The sequence below is a fragment of the Sus scrofa genome, chromosome 12 (assembly GCF_054392235.1).
Source record: "Sus scrofa isolate SSC_HxYL_T2T_F1_AM1 chromosome 12, Sscrofa_HxYL_maternal_Yorkshire_Landrace_v2.0, whole genome shotgun sequence".
Taxonomy (NCBI): Eukaryota; Metazoa; Chordata; class Mammalia; order Artiodactyla; family Suidae; genus Sus; species Sus scrofa.
In genome coordinates, this window is record NC_139394.1 from 58,108,898 (window position 1) to 58,124,177 (window position 15,280).

Here is a 15,280-nt window from a genome sequence, read left to right on the forward strand (position 1 = left end):
TGTGTAACTACGGCTTTTGCAACAGAGTCGTTTTCTAATACTTTTCACTGCAAGTGTGCAGAAGTGAACATCACAGTTGAACTTTGGAGGGTCTTTTTTTTTTTTTTTTTTGTCTTTTTCCGCACCCCATGGCCTATGGAGGTTCCCAGGCCAGGGGTCTAATTGGAGCTGTAGCTGCCGGCCTACACCACAGCCACAGCAACGCGGGATCCGAGCCGTGTCTGCAACCTACACCGCAGCTTACCGCAACGCCAGATCCTTAACCCACGGAACGAGGCCAGGGATCGAACCCGCAACCTCACAGTTCCTAGTTGGATTCGTTAACCACGGCGCCACAACGGGAACTCCTGGAGGGTCTTACATTGACAAAAGTGTTTCATGGCAAAGAGGGTCTGGCTTTTACCAAATTTATTTTGTTAAAATTCTAGGAGTTCTTGTCGTGGCGCAGCAGAAACGAATCCGACTGGGAGCCATGAGGTTGTGGGTTCGATCCCTGGCCTTGCTCAGTGGGTTAAAGATCCTCTGGCCTTATCGTGAGCTGTGGTGTAGGTGGAAGACAGCCTGGATCCCGAGTTGCTGTGGCTGTGGTGTAGGCCGGCAGCTGTAGCTCTGATTCGACCCCTAGCCTGGGAACCTCCACATGCCGTGGGTGCAGACCTTAAAAAGAGAAAAGTTAGACAGGAGTTAGTTTGAAAACCTAATTGGCTTTATTCAATGATTCAGGAATCTGGCAGTAGGCCAGCCAGCAAGCAGAAAGGCGCCCCCAGGAGTTGTACCAAAAGGGTCTTTCCAAGGTCACAGCAGCAGGGGGGCAGGACCGTGGGGTTAGTAGCAAAAGAAAAGAAACTTTTTCTCAGGCCAAGTCACCTTTCCTTTGGGGCCCGGCAAGGGCAGGGGTCACACTACCTCATCAGAGTTGATCTCCGAAAATTCCAGGCTGATTGGTTTAAAATGCTATTCCTGGGAGAGGCTGAAATTGCAAATTAGGTTTGGGTTTTGCTGAGGTGGCTTAGCCCAAGTGACTTCATTTGGGATCAATTTATAGCGCTCTTGCAGTTCCACCTTGAGCTCAGGTAAGCCCTATTATTTGCTGATGTGGCTCAAGTGTTTCCAGAGAAGTGCACTGGGGAAACACACTGGGGCGAGGGGCGTGTCGTTTCTGGCACGCAGTTCTAGAAGCTTGCTCTCCCCCGCTGGAGTTTAAATCAATTACCAATTGATTTACTAAGAGAAGTAAAAACCGGGCCGGCCTTAATGGATGCCCTCAGGCTCTCTTCGCGGGAAAGAATTCTTCTAAGTGCAGCTGCGAAAATGCAAAAGTGCCTTAGCCTCCAGCCTTGCGGCTTGAGAGACTCCTAAAACCGGCCACCTGCCACCTAGTTACCTTGGTCTGGAGGCCTAAATTAGCAATCCCGCTCGAGCCGGTGGGACCTGCGCAAGGCCACAGGCCGCGTGGAACCTCTCTGCTCACTTCACCCTGGCTCCCTCTCTCCTGCCGGCCGGCCGGCCGCGTGGAGAGCGCTCGGCCGCACCCTCCATCTCGCCGGCTGCACACTCACAAACATCGCCCCACTTTTACACGCTCGGGCGGTGCGTGAGCCCGGCGGGGACTCGCTCTGGGCTCTGCACGCTGCGCAGCGCGCGCCCCGCTCCCTGCACTGCGCTCTGCCCCGCTCGGCGTCTAATCACACAAACAGTGTCCGGCTTCCTGTCCTCGTTCCCCCCCCTCCCGCCCCGTTTCCCTGGCCCCTCCCTCTCCCCGGCCCGATCCGCCCGCCGGCTCCCCCTCCCCCGATCCCTCGGGTCCCGGGATGGGGGGGCGGTGAGGCAGGCACAGCCCCCCGCCCCCATGGCCGCCCGTCGGAGCCAGAGGCGGAGGGGGCGCCGGGGGGAGCCGGGCACCGCCCTGCTGGCCCCGCTCGTGCTGGGCCTGGGCCTGGCGCTGGCCTGCCTTGGCCTCCTGATGGCCGTGGTCAGCCTGGGGAGCCGGGCATCGCTGTCTGCCCAGGTGAGGCCCGGCTGCACAGCCCTCCCTGGGCAGAGCAGGAGCCGACTCTGCCGAGCAGCTGATGGGGCCGGGTGGGCCGAGGGCAAGGGGCCAGGAAGATGGGTGGAGGGTACTGAGATGTCAGGTGGAGAAGGACGGGGTGACCGCTGCCTCCTTCCCAGCAGGAGCCTTCCCAGGGGGAGCTCGTGGCAGAGGAGGACCAGGAGCCGCTGGTGAGTGGGTGTGGGTCCCGGCTTTGGGCTGCTGGGCATGGGAAGTGTGTGCCAGCTGAGAGAACAGGGTGTTGCCCTGGTTGTGCCAGCTGTGTGTGGGTGTGTGTGTATGTGCACCAGCTGTGCCGGGCGTGGGTCTGTGAGAGAGAGGGTGACAACCGTGTGCAAGGGGTTTGGGCTGTGTTTGTGTCCCCCGCGGTGGGGGGAAGTGGGAGGGGAGATGTGTGGCCTGCCTTGGAAAGGGATGCTGGTTGTGTGTGCAGGGTGTGTACTCTGTGCACGCTGACTGGGTGTGGGGGGTGTGTGTGCAGGGCGCCAATTGCTCACAGGGTCTGTGCTGGTTCTGAGGTGGGGGGGGGGGTTAGGGGAAAGGCAGGGCTGGGGCTTGACCCCAGGAACGTGCCTCCCTGTGGTCCTGGCCACTCTGGCTGAGGGACTCGGTCCCTCGCTGAGCCTCTGTGCCTCTTGCTGGCTGGGGCCTCTCCTGATGGCCCCTGGCCCCATGTCAGTCTCAGTTGATGTCTCCGGGAGGCCCTGGCAAGATCTTGGTTCAGCCCTGCCCTTGGTTCCCCTAGGACCTGAATCCCCGGACGGAGGAAAGCCAGGACCCCGTGCCTTTCCTGAAGCTGGTTCGGCCTCGCAGAAGTGGTGAGCAGCCCTTTATCCCAGGAATAAACAGTGGCTGGTCTCTGGTGGCTTCTGCCTTTGTTCAGCAAAACAACCCCGTGAGGTGGGCAGAGCAAAACCCATGATCCCCACTTACGGATGGAGAGACCAAGGCACAGAGAGGAAAGGGGGTTCCGAGTTCTGGGGCCAAACAGTCGAAACTGGAACCTAGCAATCTGACCCTCCCTCTGAAGCTCCTTCCATCGTGGGGGGGCCTGCTGCTCACTTCAGCCCCCTCCCCAGAGAGGAAGGCGGCCGGCCAGGAGTTAGGAGGATCCCCAGGGTGCTGATAAATCAGGGCGGGGGGAGCCCAGACCCTAATAAGCAAAGAGCCTTAGGCCTGGGATGACCGTGTGACCGTGTAGCCGGGTTTGCAGGGGACTGTCTCGGCTCATACCTGTGAGCTCAGAGTGATAATTAATAGTAGCCCTCTGGGAGTTCCCGCTGTGGCGCAGCGGTAATGAATCCAACTAGTATCCACGAGGATGTGGGTTTGATTCCTGGCCTCTCTCAGTGGGTTAAGGATCCAGCATTGCCGTGAGTGAGCTGTGGTGTAGGCTGGCAGCTGCAGCTCTGATTTGACCCCTAGCCTGTAAAACTTTCATATGCCGTGGGTGCGTCCAGAAAAAGAAAATAATAATAACACCCCCTTGCTCTCAGAAGCATCCCGGTTTGGATGATGAATTATAAGTTGCTCTGCCTCTGGAGGAAGATAAGGCCTGAGGCTCTGGGGCTGGGAGGCTGCAGGAGAATAAGGATGCCAGGTCCTCAGGGGACGGGCCTGAGGGAGTAGCTTCTGGGCTCCCCCCCCACACCCCCACGTGGGGGCTGCTTTGCCCACCTGTCTTTCCTTGATTCTCAGCACCTAAAGGCCGGAAGCCACGGGCTCGCAGAGTGATCGCTGCCCACTATGAAGGTGGGTGACGGATAGCCATGCTCAGGGAGGAGGGGTGCAGAGGGGCAGGGCAGGGCTCACCAGTCCTTTCCTGTGTCTTGCAGTTCACCCACGACCGGGACAGGATGGAGCGCAGGCGGGTGAGGCCCCCATCCCTACCCATGGGCTCCTCCCTGACCCCCACAGCACTGGCCTTCGGGACCACGGCCCCCCAGGGACCTTGACCTCCCATCCCTGTCCCCGCCTGCAGCCTTGAAACCCCAGAGAGCAGTGCAGGACCGCTCAGGGCTCCCAAACCCGGACCCAGGCAGGGGACCCCAGGGAGACCCCTTCTCCTCCCAGAATCCAGGGAGGCTCCCCCACCAGAGCACCAGCCCAGCTTCCCCTCCAGCCCTCACTGGGCACAGCGCCTCTCCTTTCCTTTCCATCGTTCATGCACCTTTGGCTCTGATCCTTTTTCTCAACGTGTTTCCTGTCTCTGGTCTTCTTTTCCATCCCCCCACGTCAGCGCCCCGGCCTCAGCCCCTCACACTCAGTCTCCAGCCACTTCTCTGTTCCAGACGTTCCCTGCCCCTACTCTGTCCCACCTGTGTCGCCACGCAAAGCCCCCTTGATTATTCCATTGCTTCTCTGCTCGGCCTCCCGCCTCTCCATGGTCTGGCCTTAACTTCTTTTCCCTGTGCGCCGTGAGGCCTTCTCCGCACTTGCTGTGTTGACACCCTCTCCCCACCAATGAGCCTCTTTTGGACTTTGCACATGCTAGTCCCTCGCCTGGAATGCCGTTCCATTTGACAGGCCAGGAGGCAAGACGTGGAGGTGGCGTAGTCTAGGGGGGTGGCAGCCAAGGTGGAGAGAAGTCATTGGATTCAGCATGTGGCTTCAAGACGGGGCTTGCTGGGGGCGGAGGGTGGGAGAGGGGCTGCCTAGGGTGCAGGATAGGGGAAAGGGAGGACTCCAAAGGACTTCTAGGAGTTCCCGCTGTGGCACAGTGGGTTAAGAATCCAACTGCAGCAGCTCAGGTTGCTGCAGAGGTTCGGGTTCGATCCCCAGCCCGGAGCAGTAGGTTAAAGGATCTGGCATTGCTGCAGCTGTGGTTGAGATTCAGTCCTTGAACTTCCATATGGCATGGGTGTGGCCATTAAAAAAGAAAGAAAGAAAGAAAAAAAGAAATGGCTTCTAGATTTTTAACTTGGGCATCTTTGGAAATAATGATGCTATTTATTAAAAGGGAATTAACCAGGGAGGAAATAGGTTGGAAGGTGTGTAGGTTAATAATTGAGCTTGAGTTTGAATAAAAATAAAGTGGATAAATAATGATAAACAGTGCGTTTCACCGGATAGTTGGTTAGGGATGGCAGACTTGTAGGGAGGGCAGGGTGAGGATAGTCGGGAGCCATCACCAGATGGGTGGTATTTAAAGCTACAAGACTGGAATTCCCACTGTGGTGCCATGGGATCTGCAGTGTCTTGGGAACACTGGGACGCAGGTTCGATCCCTGGCCTGGCACAGCGAGTTAAGGACCTGGCACTGTTGCTGCTGCAGCTTAGGTCGCACATGTGGCTCGGATCTGATCTCTGGCTCAGGAACGCCATGTGCCAAAATAAATAAAGCTACAGGACTGGATGAGATACCTGGGGGGACAAAGGGCCCCAGAGCAAAGACCCGAGGCTCTTGGACATGTGCGTGTGGAGCAGAGGAGGAGAACCCAGAGGCTGAGACGCAGCCAGAAAGGGGGAAGCAGCCCAGGGAGGGCTGTGTCCTGGAGTCTGGAGAAGACACAGTTTCCAGAAGAGGATGTGGCTGTCTGTGTCTGTGCTGAATTGAGCTGAGAGGTCACATGAGATGCGGGCAGAGACATGACCGCTGCATTTGCTAACTTTGAAAGTCGACTGGTAACCTTGACAAGGGCGGTGTCAGTAGTGTGGTTAGGATGGATGGGGTTAAGAGAAAATGGGAAATAGGAGTTGGAGACAGTGACCACCCCTTCCAGAAGCTTCTCTGTGACTGGTGCAGAGCCAAGAGCACCAAGAGGTGGAGGAGGATGTGAGTCAAGAAAAAAGTCCAGTCCTTTTAGCGATAAGCGTGAATCGTAGCTACTACTTATTCGTGTTTAATCTCATTTAATCCTCGAAAAGGTCCCCAGAGGAAGCTCTTCCGAGCATCTCCATTTTACAGACAGAGGTTACGCAACTTGCCTGAGGGCGTGATACGGAGAGGTGCAGCTGGGAGTGGAACCCAGCTAGCCTGTGCTTGTGTCCCAGCCACTGTGTGAGGCCAGAGGCGATTGCAGGTGCAGGGGTGAGGGGAGCCTGCAGGGCCACATCCAAGCAGGTGCGAGCGGGTGGGTTCCAGAAGGAGGAGGGGGCACCTCATCCCGCCGTCACAGGACAGCCAGTGGAGACTGTGGGGAGGGTGGGGGCGGGTTGTGGTTTCGGAGCCTTTACCTGATGGCTTCCAGGTCCTCTGGACAGTGAGCGGGGGCAGAGGGTCTAGCAGAGGTGGTTCCAAACCCTTATCTTGGAGTTCCTGTCGTGGTGCAGTGGAAACGAATCCAACTAGTATCCATGAGGACGCCGGTTTAATCCCCGGTCTCGCTCAGCCGATCGGGGATCTGGTGTTGCCGTGAGCTGTGGTGTAGGTCGCAGGTGTGGCTTGGATCTGGCGTCACTGTGGCTGTGGTGTAGGCCGGCAGCTACAGCTCTGATTCGACCCCTAGCCTGGGAACCTCCATGTGCCGCGAGTGGGCCCTAAAAAATAAAGTAAAAAAATCCGTATCTTGCCGAGTGCAGAAGCAAGTCTAGCGGGGGAAGGGAGGCTGGTTGTGATTGTCGGGCAGTAAGGAATGAGTTGTGATTGTGCATCTGAGTGACACCACGGTCCCGGGCCTACCATGCCCTTGGCCATAACCAGCCTTTGTGCCCTCTGGCTCCCTAGCCAGCAATGCCCTCCCTCCTTCTGTCCTCCTGCTCTTCATGCCGCAGGCCGGCCTTCCTGCCCTCTCTCTGGACCATTTTATTGGCACGGACACAGGCATTCGTTCCTTCATGGATTCAGTGCACGCACACCGAGATCCTGCTGTTGGCCAGGTGCCTGCAGCAAGTGACACCCAGACCTATTCTCAAGGCATTGCTGTCTGGGAGAGGAACAAGCGTATAAACTGGTAAATTACAACACGCGATGACAACAGCAATAGTAACGTAGCCAGGGGTGCGTGGTGGCGCAGAGGAAGATGGCTTTACAGTGGAGTCGGGGGGGAAGGCGAGGGCCTCGAAGCGTGAGTGTAAGATGGCTTGGGGGCAAGGGCATTCCAGGTAGAAGGAACCCCTTGTGCAAAAGCCCACTGTTTGCTAAGAGTTGGATGAAGCTGGGGGACCGGGAGCTGCTCAGCGTGGCTGAGGAGACAGAACCAGAGGAGTAGGATGGGGTGAGGCCAGAGAAGGCTGTGGAGCCAGGTCGCAGATGGGAGTCTGGAAGCCCTTCCGAGGTCAGAGCAAGGAGAGGCAGGCACCTGTGTTTTGTTTCTGGTTTTTGTGTGTGTCTTTTTAGGGCCACACCCCCCGCCTATGGAGGTTCCCAGGCTAGGAGTGGAATCAGCTGCAGCAGCCTGGCCACTGCCACTGCCACAGCCACAGCCACATGGGATCTGAGCCGCGTCTGCGACCTACACCTCAGCTCACAGCAACACTAGATCCTTAACCCACTGAGCGAGGCCAGGGATCGAACCTGCATCCTCATGGATACTAGGAAGTTTCATTACAGCTGGAGCTGGAGCCGTGACTCCGCACCTGCAGTTTAGAATCGTCGCTGTGCAGCCCTGTGCTGTGTGGGGAGTGCCCTCCGGCAGGCAGGACTGGAAGCAAAGGACTGAGCACATACACAGCCTGAGGAGAGTCCCAGTGAGAAGCGGCGAGGACCAGAGCTGTTTAAGTAGCGGAATTGCTGAGAGCCGATGATCAGTGAGCTGAGGTGGTGAAGGAGACGGGGGCTTGCACCTGGAAAGAGGCAGCAGTGGAGCCCATGCGGAAGGCAGACAGTCAAGCAAGTTAGGGGGGGCCAAACTCAGTTTTGATCCAGTTGAGTTTGAGGTGACTGGGGGCTCTTCCGATGGCAGGCAGTTGTTTGTGTCAGGAGCGGCAGGACCAGGCAGGGTGGGAGACTCAGCTTGGAACCTGCTAGAGAAAGGCCGAGGGAACTCATGGGGGCGGCTGAGATGCCAAGAGCATTCTGTGTTCCTGGAGGAAGTAGCAAGGACGGGGTCCGGGGCAGGCAGAGGATGGAGGGTTGGAAGGAAGCTGCCCGGGCACTTGGGATGAAGGCAGTGAGGCCCCGTGGACCCAAATAAGGGAGAGCCGTCGCCATGGTTCTTCCCACCGGTGTTTGCTTGGGGCCAGCTGGCAGGAGGCCCAGCTCCAGGGGCTGGGGTGTGCTGGTGAAGAATTAGGCCGATGCCCCTGCCTGCGTGGGGGGGTCAGACCTCAGAGCATCCCACACTAGGGGAACTGGGTGGTTTCTCTCGGTGGAGACTGCTGCCAGAGGACCAGGGTGAGGGTGCAGAGACCAAGGGAGGCGGCGGGGCTGGCCTGGCTCTTTCAGACCAGGAGGCCCGGGCAGGTCTCCAGAGGGACCAGACTGACGGAAGGGGCCAGGCCAGCTGAATCCCAGGGGGTGGGAAGAGCAGCAAAAGCCCTGTGGGAACCATGAGCTCCGGGCAGGGCGGGAACAGAGAGAGGGCTGGAGTCCTCTGACTTGCAGGAAGCTGTCAGATTAGATCCGAGAGCTAAACAGGGGTGGCCCTGGGGGACCTGGGAAGCCACCTGAGACCCTACACTGTCATTTTATTGTCTTTACGATTTGTGCTTACCTTTGCTCTAAGTCTTTGGTTTTTTGTTTGGTTTGGTTGGGGTTTTTTGGTTGGTTTGTTGGCTTTTTAGGGCTGCACCTGTTGCACATGGCGGTTCCCAGGCTAGGGGTCGAATCGGAGCCGCAGCTGCCTGTCTACACCACAGCCACAGCAACACCAGATCCTTAACCCATTGAGTGGGATCGAACCCGTAACCTCAGGGTTCCTAGTCGAATTTGTTTCCACTTCAGTTTTTTTTTTTTTTTTTTTTTTGTAACGGCTTTATTGAGATATACTTCACATACCATAGCATTCACCCATTTAAAGCATACAATTAAGTGTTTTTTTTCTATATTCACAGTTGTGCCACCATCACTAATTTTAGAGCATTTTCATTACTTCAGAAAGAGCCCCTGTACCGTTTACCCACTACCCCCATGTTTCTCCGATCCCCCCCAGCCCTAAGCAACCACTAATCTACTTTCTGTCTCTGTGTATTTGCTTATTTGGCCATTTCAGAGAGATCATGTAACGTGTGGTCCTCTGCGACTGGCTTCTTTCACGTCGAGTAATGTTTTCAAGGTTCCTTCCCGTCACAGAGCATATTAGGCTTCCTTTTCTTTTTCTTTCTTTCTTTTTTTTTTTTTTGCCATTTCTTGGGCCACTCCCGCGGCATATGGAGGTTCCCAGGCTAGGGGTTGAATCGGAGCTGTAGCCGCCGGCCTACACCAGAGCCACAGCAACAAGGGATCCGGGCCGCATCTGCGACCTACACCACAGCTCACGGCAACGCCAGATCCTTAACCCACTGAGCGATGCCAGGGATCAAACCCACAACCTCATGGTTCCTAGTCGGATTCGTTAACCACTGCGCCATGACGGGAACTCCCAGGCTTCCTTTTCTTTTGACAGCTAAGTAATATCTCATTGCAGGGGCTTAGCACATACACAGCTTTCCTTGTCCACTCAACAATGGATGGACACTGAGTACCAGTTTGGTATTTTTTATTTTTTTCCTTTTTTTTAGGTTGCACCCGCAGCATATGAAGGTTCCCAGGCTAGGAGGCCAGTCGGAGCTACAGCTGCCGGCCTCCGCCACAGGCACAGCAACGCCGGATCCCAGCTGTGTCTGCGACCCACACCACAGCTCACAGCAACGCCGGATCCTCAACCCACCGAGGGAGGCCAAGGATCGAGCCCACATCCTCATGGATCCTAGTTGCGTTCGTTAACCGCTCAGCCATGAAGGGAATGCCTATTATTTTTTATATTTTTCTCCCCCCCCACCTTTTAGCTTTTTCTCCTCTTTTAAATTTGCTTTATTATTATGTATTATTATTTTTGGCTGCACCCATGGCACATGATAGTTCCTGGGCCAGGGGTCAAATTTGAGGAGCAGCTGAGGGAACGCCAGATCCTTAACCCACTGCATTGGGCCAGGGATCAAACCTACACCTCTGCAGTGACCTGAGCTGCTGCCGTCGGATCCTTAACCCACCGTGCCAAAGTGGGAACTCCATTTTTTTTTTTTTTTTTTTTTTGTCTTTTTGCCTTTTCTAGGGCCGCATCCATGGCATATGGAGGTTCCCAGGCTAGGGGTCGAGTTGGAGCTGTAGCCACCGGCCTACACCAGAGCCACAGCAACATGGGATCCGAGCCGCGTCTGTGACCTACACCACAGCTCACGGCAACGCCGGATCCTTAACCCACTGAGCAAGGCCAGGGATCAAACCTGTAACCTCATGGTTCCTAGTCAGATTCGTTAACCATTGAGCCATGACGGGAACTCCCTGTTATTTTTAATTTTAATAATCCAAGTCATGTCTGATTCAAGTCATGCAGCTAGGAGGAGTTCCTGCTGTGGCGGAGCAGAAACAAATCCGACTATTATCCGTGAGCATGTGGGTTCGATCCCTGGCCTTGCTCAGTGGGTTAAGGATCTGGTGTTGCCCTGATGGTGAGGTCACAGACACGGCTTGGATCTGGCGTTGCTGTGGCTGTGGTGTAGGCTGGCAACTGCAGCTCCAATTTGATCCCTAGCCTGGGAACCTTCATATGCTACGGGTGTGGCCCTAAAATGAAGAAAAAAAAAAAGTTATGCATCTATACTTTCTCCAAGCAAAAGAGCAAACAGTGCAGACACAAACTATAAAAGCGCCCACGCTTCTTCAGTCTTACCCTTCTCCCCAGAAGTGGCTGGTGACAATTTGCTCTGTATCTTTCTGGTCATGTATGTGTTGGATTTTTTCACCTCACTTTCTATCACACTTTGGGCTCCCTAGGCCGTGGCTCCCCTCCCTTGTCCTAGGCCATCTGTGTATCATCCGGGTACGGTGGGCCCCAAGGTTGATCAATTCAGTGGCCCCTGGGGATTATTAGAAAGCTCTGTAAAGGGACTTTCCCCTGTCTCTGAACATCCACCTTCAGGTGTAGACGGGACGGTGAGTGGCTGGGAGGAGGCCAAAATCAACAGCTCCAACCCACTGCGCTATGACCGCCAGAGCGGGCAATTTTTGGTCACCCGGGCAGGGCTGTACTACCTGTACTGTCAGGTAAGCCCCACCTGGCTCCGCGGGTGAAGCAGGAACAGGGAGAAGGGTTGCTGGGGGGGTGGGGGTGGGGCCAAGTTAAAAGTGGGGAAGGGGGAGGTTTGTGCTGGGAAGGATGCCGGGCCTCTTGGGAAACCTGAGACAGGGTCAAGGGCAAGCAGAGGCCTGGACTCCGCCCCCGCCCCCCCAGGTGCACTTTGATGAGGGGAAGGCCGTCTACCTGAAGCTGGACTTGCTGGTGGACGACACGCTGGCCCTGCGCTGCCTGGAGGAGTTCTCGGCCACGGCGGCGAGTTCCCTCGGGCCCCAGCTCCGTCTCTGCCAGGTGTCTGGGCTATTGCCCCTGCGGCCGGGGTCCTCCCTGCGGATCCGCACCCTCCCCTGGGCCCACCTCAAGGCTGCCCCCTTCCTCACCTACTTTGGACTCTTCCAAGTTCACTGAGGGGCCCCGGGCTCCCCAGCAGCCGCCCCACCCCGGGCTGCTCCTCCCCAGACCTGCCTCTCCCTCCGTGTAGGCTTCCCCGGGCTGGGCTCGCTCACGTGATGTCACCCAGAGAGTCCCATCGGTCCTGACAACTCCCCCCACCTCTGGCTCTCCCCCCTCACTGGCTCCCAAACCCCCATGTAGCTCCTGGCCGCAGCCCCCAGGACACTGCACTCTGGGTGACATGGGTCCCGAACAGCCGTCTTCAGGCACTAGGAAGGGCCGGAGGCCAGAGAGCCCGGGCCGGGAAGAGGCTGGGAGTTTCCGAATGTCAGAGGGAAGAGCCCGAGACGAGCCCCTCCCCTGATCATTCCCTGTGGATTTTTAAAACAGATATTATTTTTATTATTATTGTGACAAAATGTTGAGAAGTGGAGATTAAAGAGATTAAGCCACGGCCGCTCTTTTTATTGGGGCTGAGGGCGCACCCTCGGGTTAGCCGAGGGCCATGGGAAGGGGGTCCGGGCGGGGGCGGGAGGGGAGCTGGGCACAGGGCACCTCGAATTCTGGGGCGACCCCCAGGCTTGGGAGTGGGGACCTCCGTGCCTCCAAGCCCGAGGCGGGAGCAGAGGAGGCAGAGAGGCGAAAGGCAAAGTGCCAGGAAAAAAATCAGTCCTCTGCCCAAGGTCCAGCAGAGGCAGCCTCATTTACCTAGGAGGCGGGCTTCCTCCCGCGGGGAATCCCTGCGCGCAGGGCCCTTCCTCTTGGCAGCTTCGGACGTGCAGCAGGTGCTGGCACAAGCCCTGGCTGGGACGTGGGGCTCGCTCGAGCAGGCCCGCGCGGGGGCTCGGGGTCGGTCAGCGGGCCGCCGGGGGCCCAGGAATCCGGGAAGCTGCACCCCTGCGTCCAGGGGAGGAATTGTCCAGCAGCAGGGTGCTTGGGGCCAGCTCGTTCTCTCTTTGTCCAGAGCCTTATGTAAGAGCATTTCTCGGGAAACAGGAAGTCCTGCTTGCCAAGTTCAGCACAGGGAGTAGCGCAGGCCTTATTCCAACACACCCGGCCTGGCCTTAACCCCAGAACGCAGCCGGTTGCTTCTTGCTTCCGCGACCCTGGTTTTCCTCCTCACTGACCCCCTCCCCTCCTTTCCCACCTGCCGTCCCTCTTAGCAACCGCCCCGGAGATCTCGCCTGGGCCCTGGCCAGAGGGTCTTCCACGCTCACCCCCTGACCTCCACGCTGCCCAGCTTGCCCCTCCGTTCTGGCTCCTGGCACCATGCCCCACCGCCAACCAACCTTCCCTCCCCCACTTCTGGGGCCGCCCCGGGGTTCCTACGCTCTGGCCGCTCCTCCTGGGTGTCACTGGCAGCCCCGTGCTTCCTAGAGAAACTGACACTAAATTCTCCTGAGGCTGGCGGAGGGTCTCGGGACAACACTGGCCCCGCAGCAGGGTGCCAGGAGCACCAACAGTGCCCTGAGCTTGCTTTCTGCCTCCGTCCTTTTCATTCTCAAGTTCCTTTTTATTTCTCCCTTGCGTAACGCCCTTCTTCCCTTCTGCACCCCCACCCTCCCGGTCACCTCCTTGCCACCCCACTCCTGAGCCCACAGCTGTTGGCAGGGTCCCCAGCTCATGCCAGCCTCATCTCCTTCCTTGCCAGCCCCTAAAGGGCCCCTGGGAGACATGGCCCCCATCCGAGAGCCGGCTCGCTCCGTTGCCCTCTGGTTGAGTTGGGGGGCGGCTCTGGGGGCTGTGGCTTGTGCCATGGTTCTGCTGACCCAACAAACAGAGCTGCAAACCCTAAGGAGAGAGGTGACCCGGCTGCAGAGGACCGGAGGGCCCTCCGAGAAGGGGGAAGGGGATCCATGGCAGAACCTCTGGGAGCAGGTGAGTGAGGGGAGAAGGGAGAAGGGCCGCTGGGAGAGAAGGATGGCTGGCAGGGTGGTCTCCGGGCCTCTTGCAACGTTTGCAATGGGTGTGAGAGAGGGTCCCGGGTTTGGAGGTCAAGGGGACAACCGTTCCAGGAAAGGAAATTGTTAAAGATTAATGCTTCTCGTACCTAACAGATCCTGGAGGACAGCCAGCACCAAGACTCAGGTTGCTGGGGAAAGGTGCAGGAGAGATGGGAGGCCTTCCTGGGCCAGGGGGAGGGCCGGGGGAAAGGCTTTCCGGGACCCCGGCATCTTGGCCTAACCCCGACCCTCTCTGCAGGAACAGAGCCCTGACGGCGCGGAAGCCTGGGAGAACGGGGAGAGATCCCGGAGAAGGAGAGCCGTGCTCACCCGTAAACAGAAGAGTGAGCCTCTGGGGTGCAGCAGGGGTGGGAGGTGATCAAGCGGCAAGGCGACCCCGAGCCAGCGTGAGGGTGGAGGACTGACAGCCGGGCATCGGGGGGCGGAGGTGGGCACTGCTCAGATCTCCTCCTTCTCTCCTCAGAGAAGCGCTCAGTTCTGCATCTCGTTCCCACTAACATCACCTCCAAGGGTGAGCAGTTTTCAGTAATGGTTTGGGGGGACGGGCGAGATCTAGGAACTGTGGGGCTGGTACCTGGGCCCACGACGAGAAGATGGCTGCGTGCGCCCCCAAATTCTGACTGCCACACTCCTCGCCTCCAGAGGACTCGGATGTGACAGAACTCATGTGGCAACCAGCTCTCAAGCGTGGGAGAGGTCTGGAGGCCCAAGGATACTTTGTTCGAGTCTGGGATGCTGGAGTTTATCTGCTGTACAGCCAGGTAACCCCAAACATACCCTGAGCCCCCCCCGAGGGCCTGGAGTGGTGTTCCCCGGGAGTCTTGTCGTGCCCCAGGACTGGGGGGTCCCAACCGCCATTCACACCAAACTTAGGGGGCCCTTCTTCATTCCTCAGCTGCCTTGTCGGGGCTCCTGAGGCCGCCCGGAACTGAGCCACGCCATCCGGTTTTCTTCAACGTCTCCTCCCTTCCCTGCCAGGTCCTGTTTCACGATGTGACTTTCACCATGGGTCAGGTGGTATCTCGGGAGGGCCAGGGAAGGCAGGAGACTCTATTCCGATGTATTCGAAGTATGCCCTCCAACCCCGACTGGGCCTACAATAGCTGCTACAGTGCAGGTGAGAGCATCTGGGCAGTGGAGGGTGGCTCTCCCACCTGCGGGTAGAGGTGGGGATGCTATGGCACGGGCCTGGAGCCTGGCTGGAGAGGAGGATCTGAGCAGTGAAGCAGAAAAGAGGGCCGAGTCGAAGGTGGGAGCGTGAAATCGAGGGCTCTGCATGGCTGTGCTTCACTGAGCATCATGTTTCTCCCTTTCTCAGGTGTGTTCCATTTACACCAAGGGGACATTCTGAGTGTTGTGATCCCCCGGGCCAGGGCGAAACTCAGCCTCTCTCCACATGGAACCTTCCTGGGAGTTGTGAAACTGTGATTGTGTTGTAAAGGTGGTTCTGAGCTTGGAAGACCAGGGTGGGTACATTTCGGAGACAGCCAAGAGCCGAGGAGACAAAGGACAGGGAACAGGCAGGAGCAGAGGCCTGTTCAGAGTTTGACTGGAACCCCAGGTTTGACAGCTCCTGACTCTCCCTTCCTCCTCCTGCTCCCCTCCCCCCCCCCGGGGGGGGTCTTTAAATTCATGGATATTAAAGAGACAGACTATCGTTTTCTTTTTTTTTTTTTTTTAAGTTCTCCATCCAGCCCCAAATTGAGGGAGTTGCGGGG

General features: G+C 57.5%; 2 protein-coding genes across 6 annotated transcripts; both read left to right on the forward strand.

The window, feature by feature from the left end:
• Positions 1–1,723: 1,723 nt before the first annotated feature.
• TNFSF12 (TNF superfamily member 12) lies at positions 1,724–12,051 on the forward strand. Of its 4 annotated transcripts, none has more exon segments than NM_001112691.1 (7): positions 1,724–2,008; positions 2,173–2,220; positions 2,796–2,868; positions 3,749–3,802; positions 3,886–3,921; positions 11,050–11,174; positions 11,362–12,051. In NM_001112691.1, coding segments are annotated over 7 exon segments (747 nt in total). In that variant the 5' UTR covers positions 1,724–1,849; the 3' UTR covers positions 11,614–12,051.
• Positions 12,052–12,644: 593 nt separating this feature from the next.
• Positions 12,645–15,222, forward strand: TNFSF13 (TNF superfamily member 13). 2 transcript variants are annotated; one of them, NM_001112690.1, is given in 6 exon segments: positions 12,967–13,476; positions 13,801–13,885; positions 14,026–14,073; positions 14,205–14,323; positions 14,541–14,679; positions 14,881–15,222. In NM_001112690.1, coding segments are annotated over 6 exon segments (756 nt in total). In that variant the 5' UTR covers positions 12,967–13,221; the 3' UTR covers positions 14,991–15,222.
• Positions 15,223–15,280: the final 58 nt, after the last annotated feature.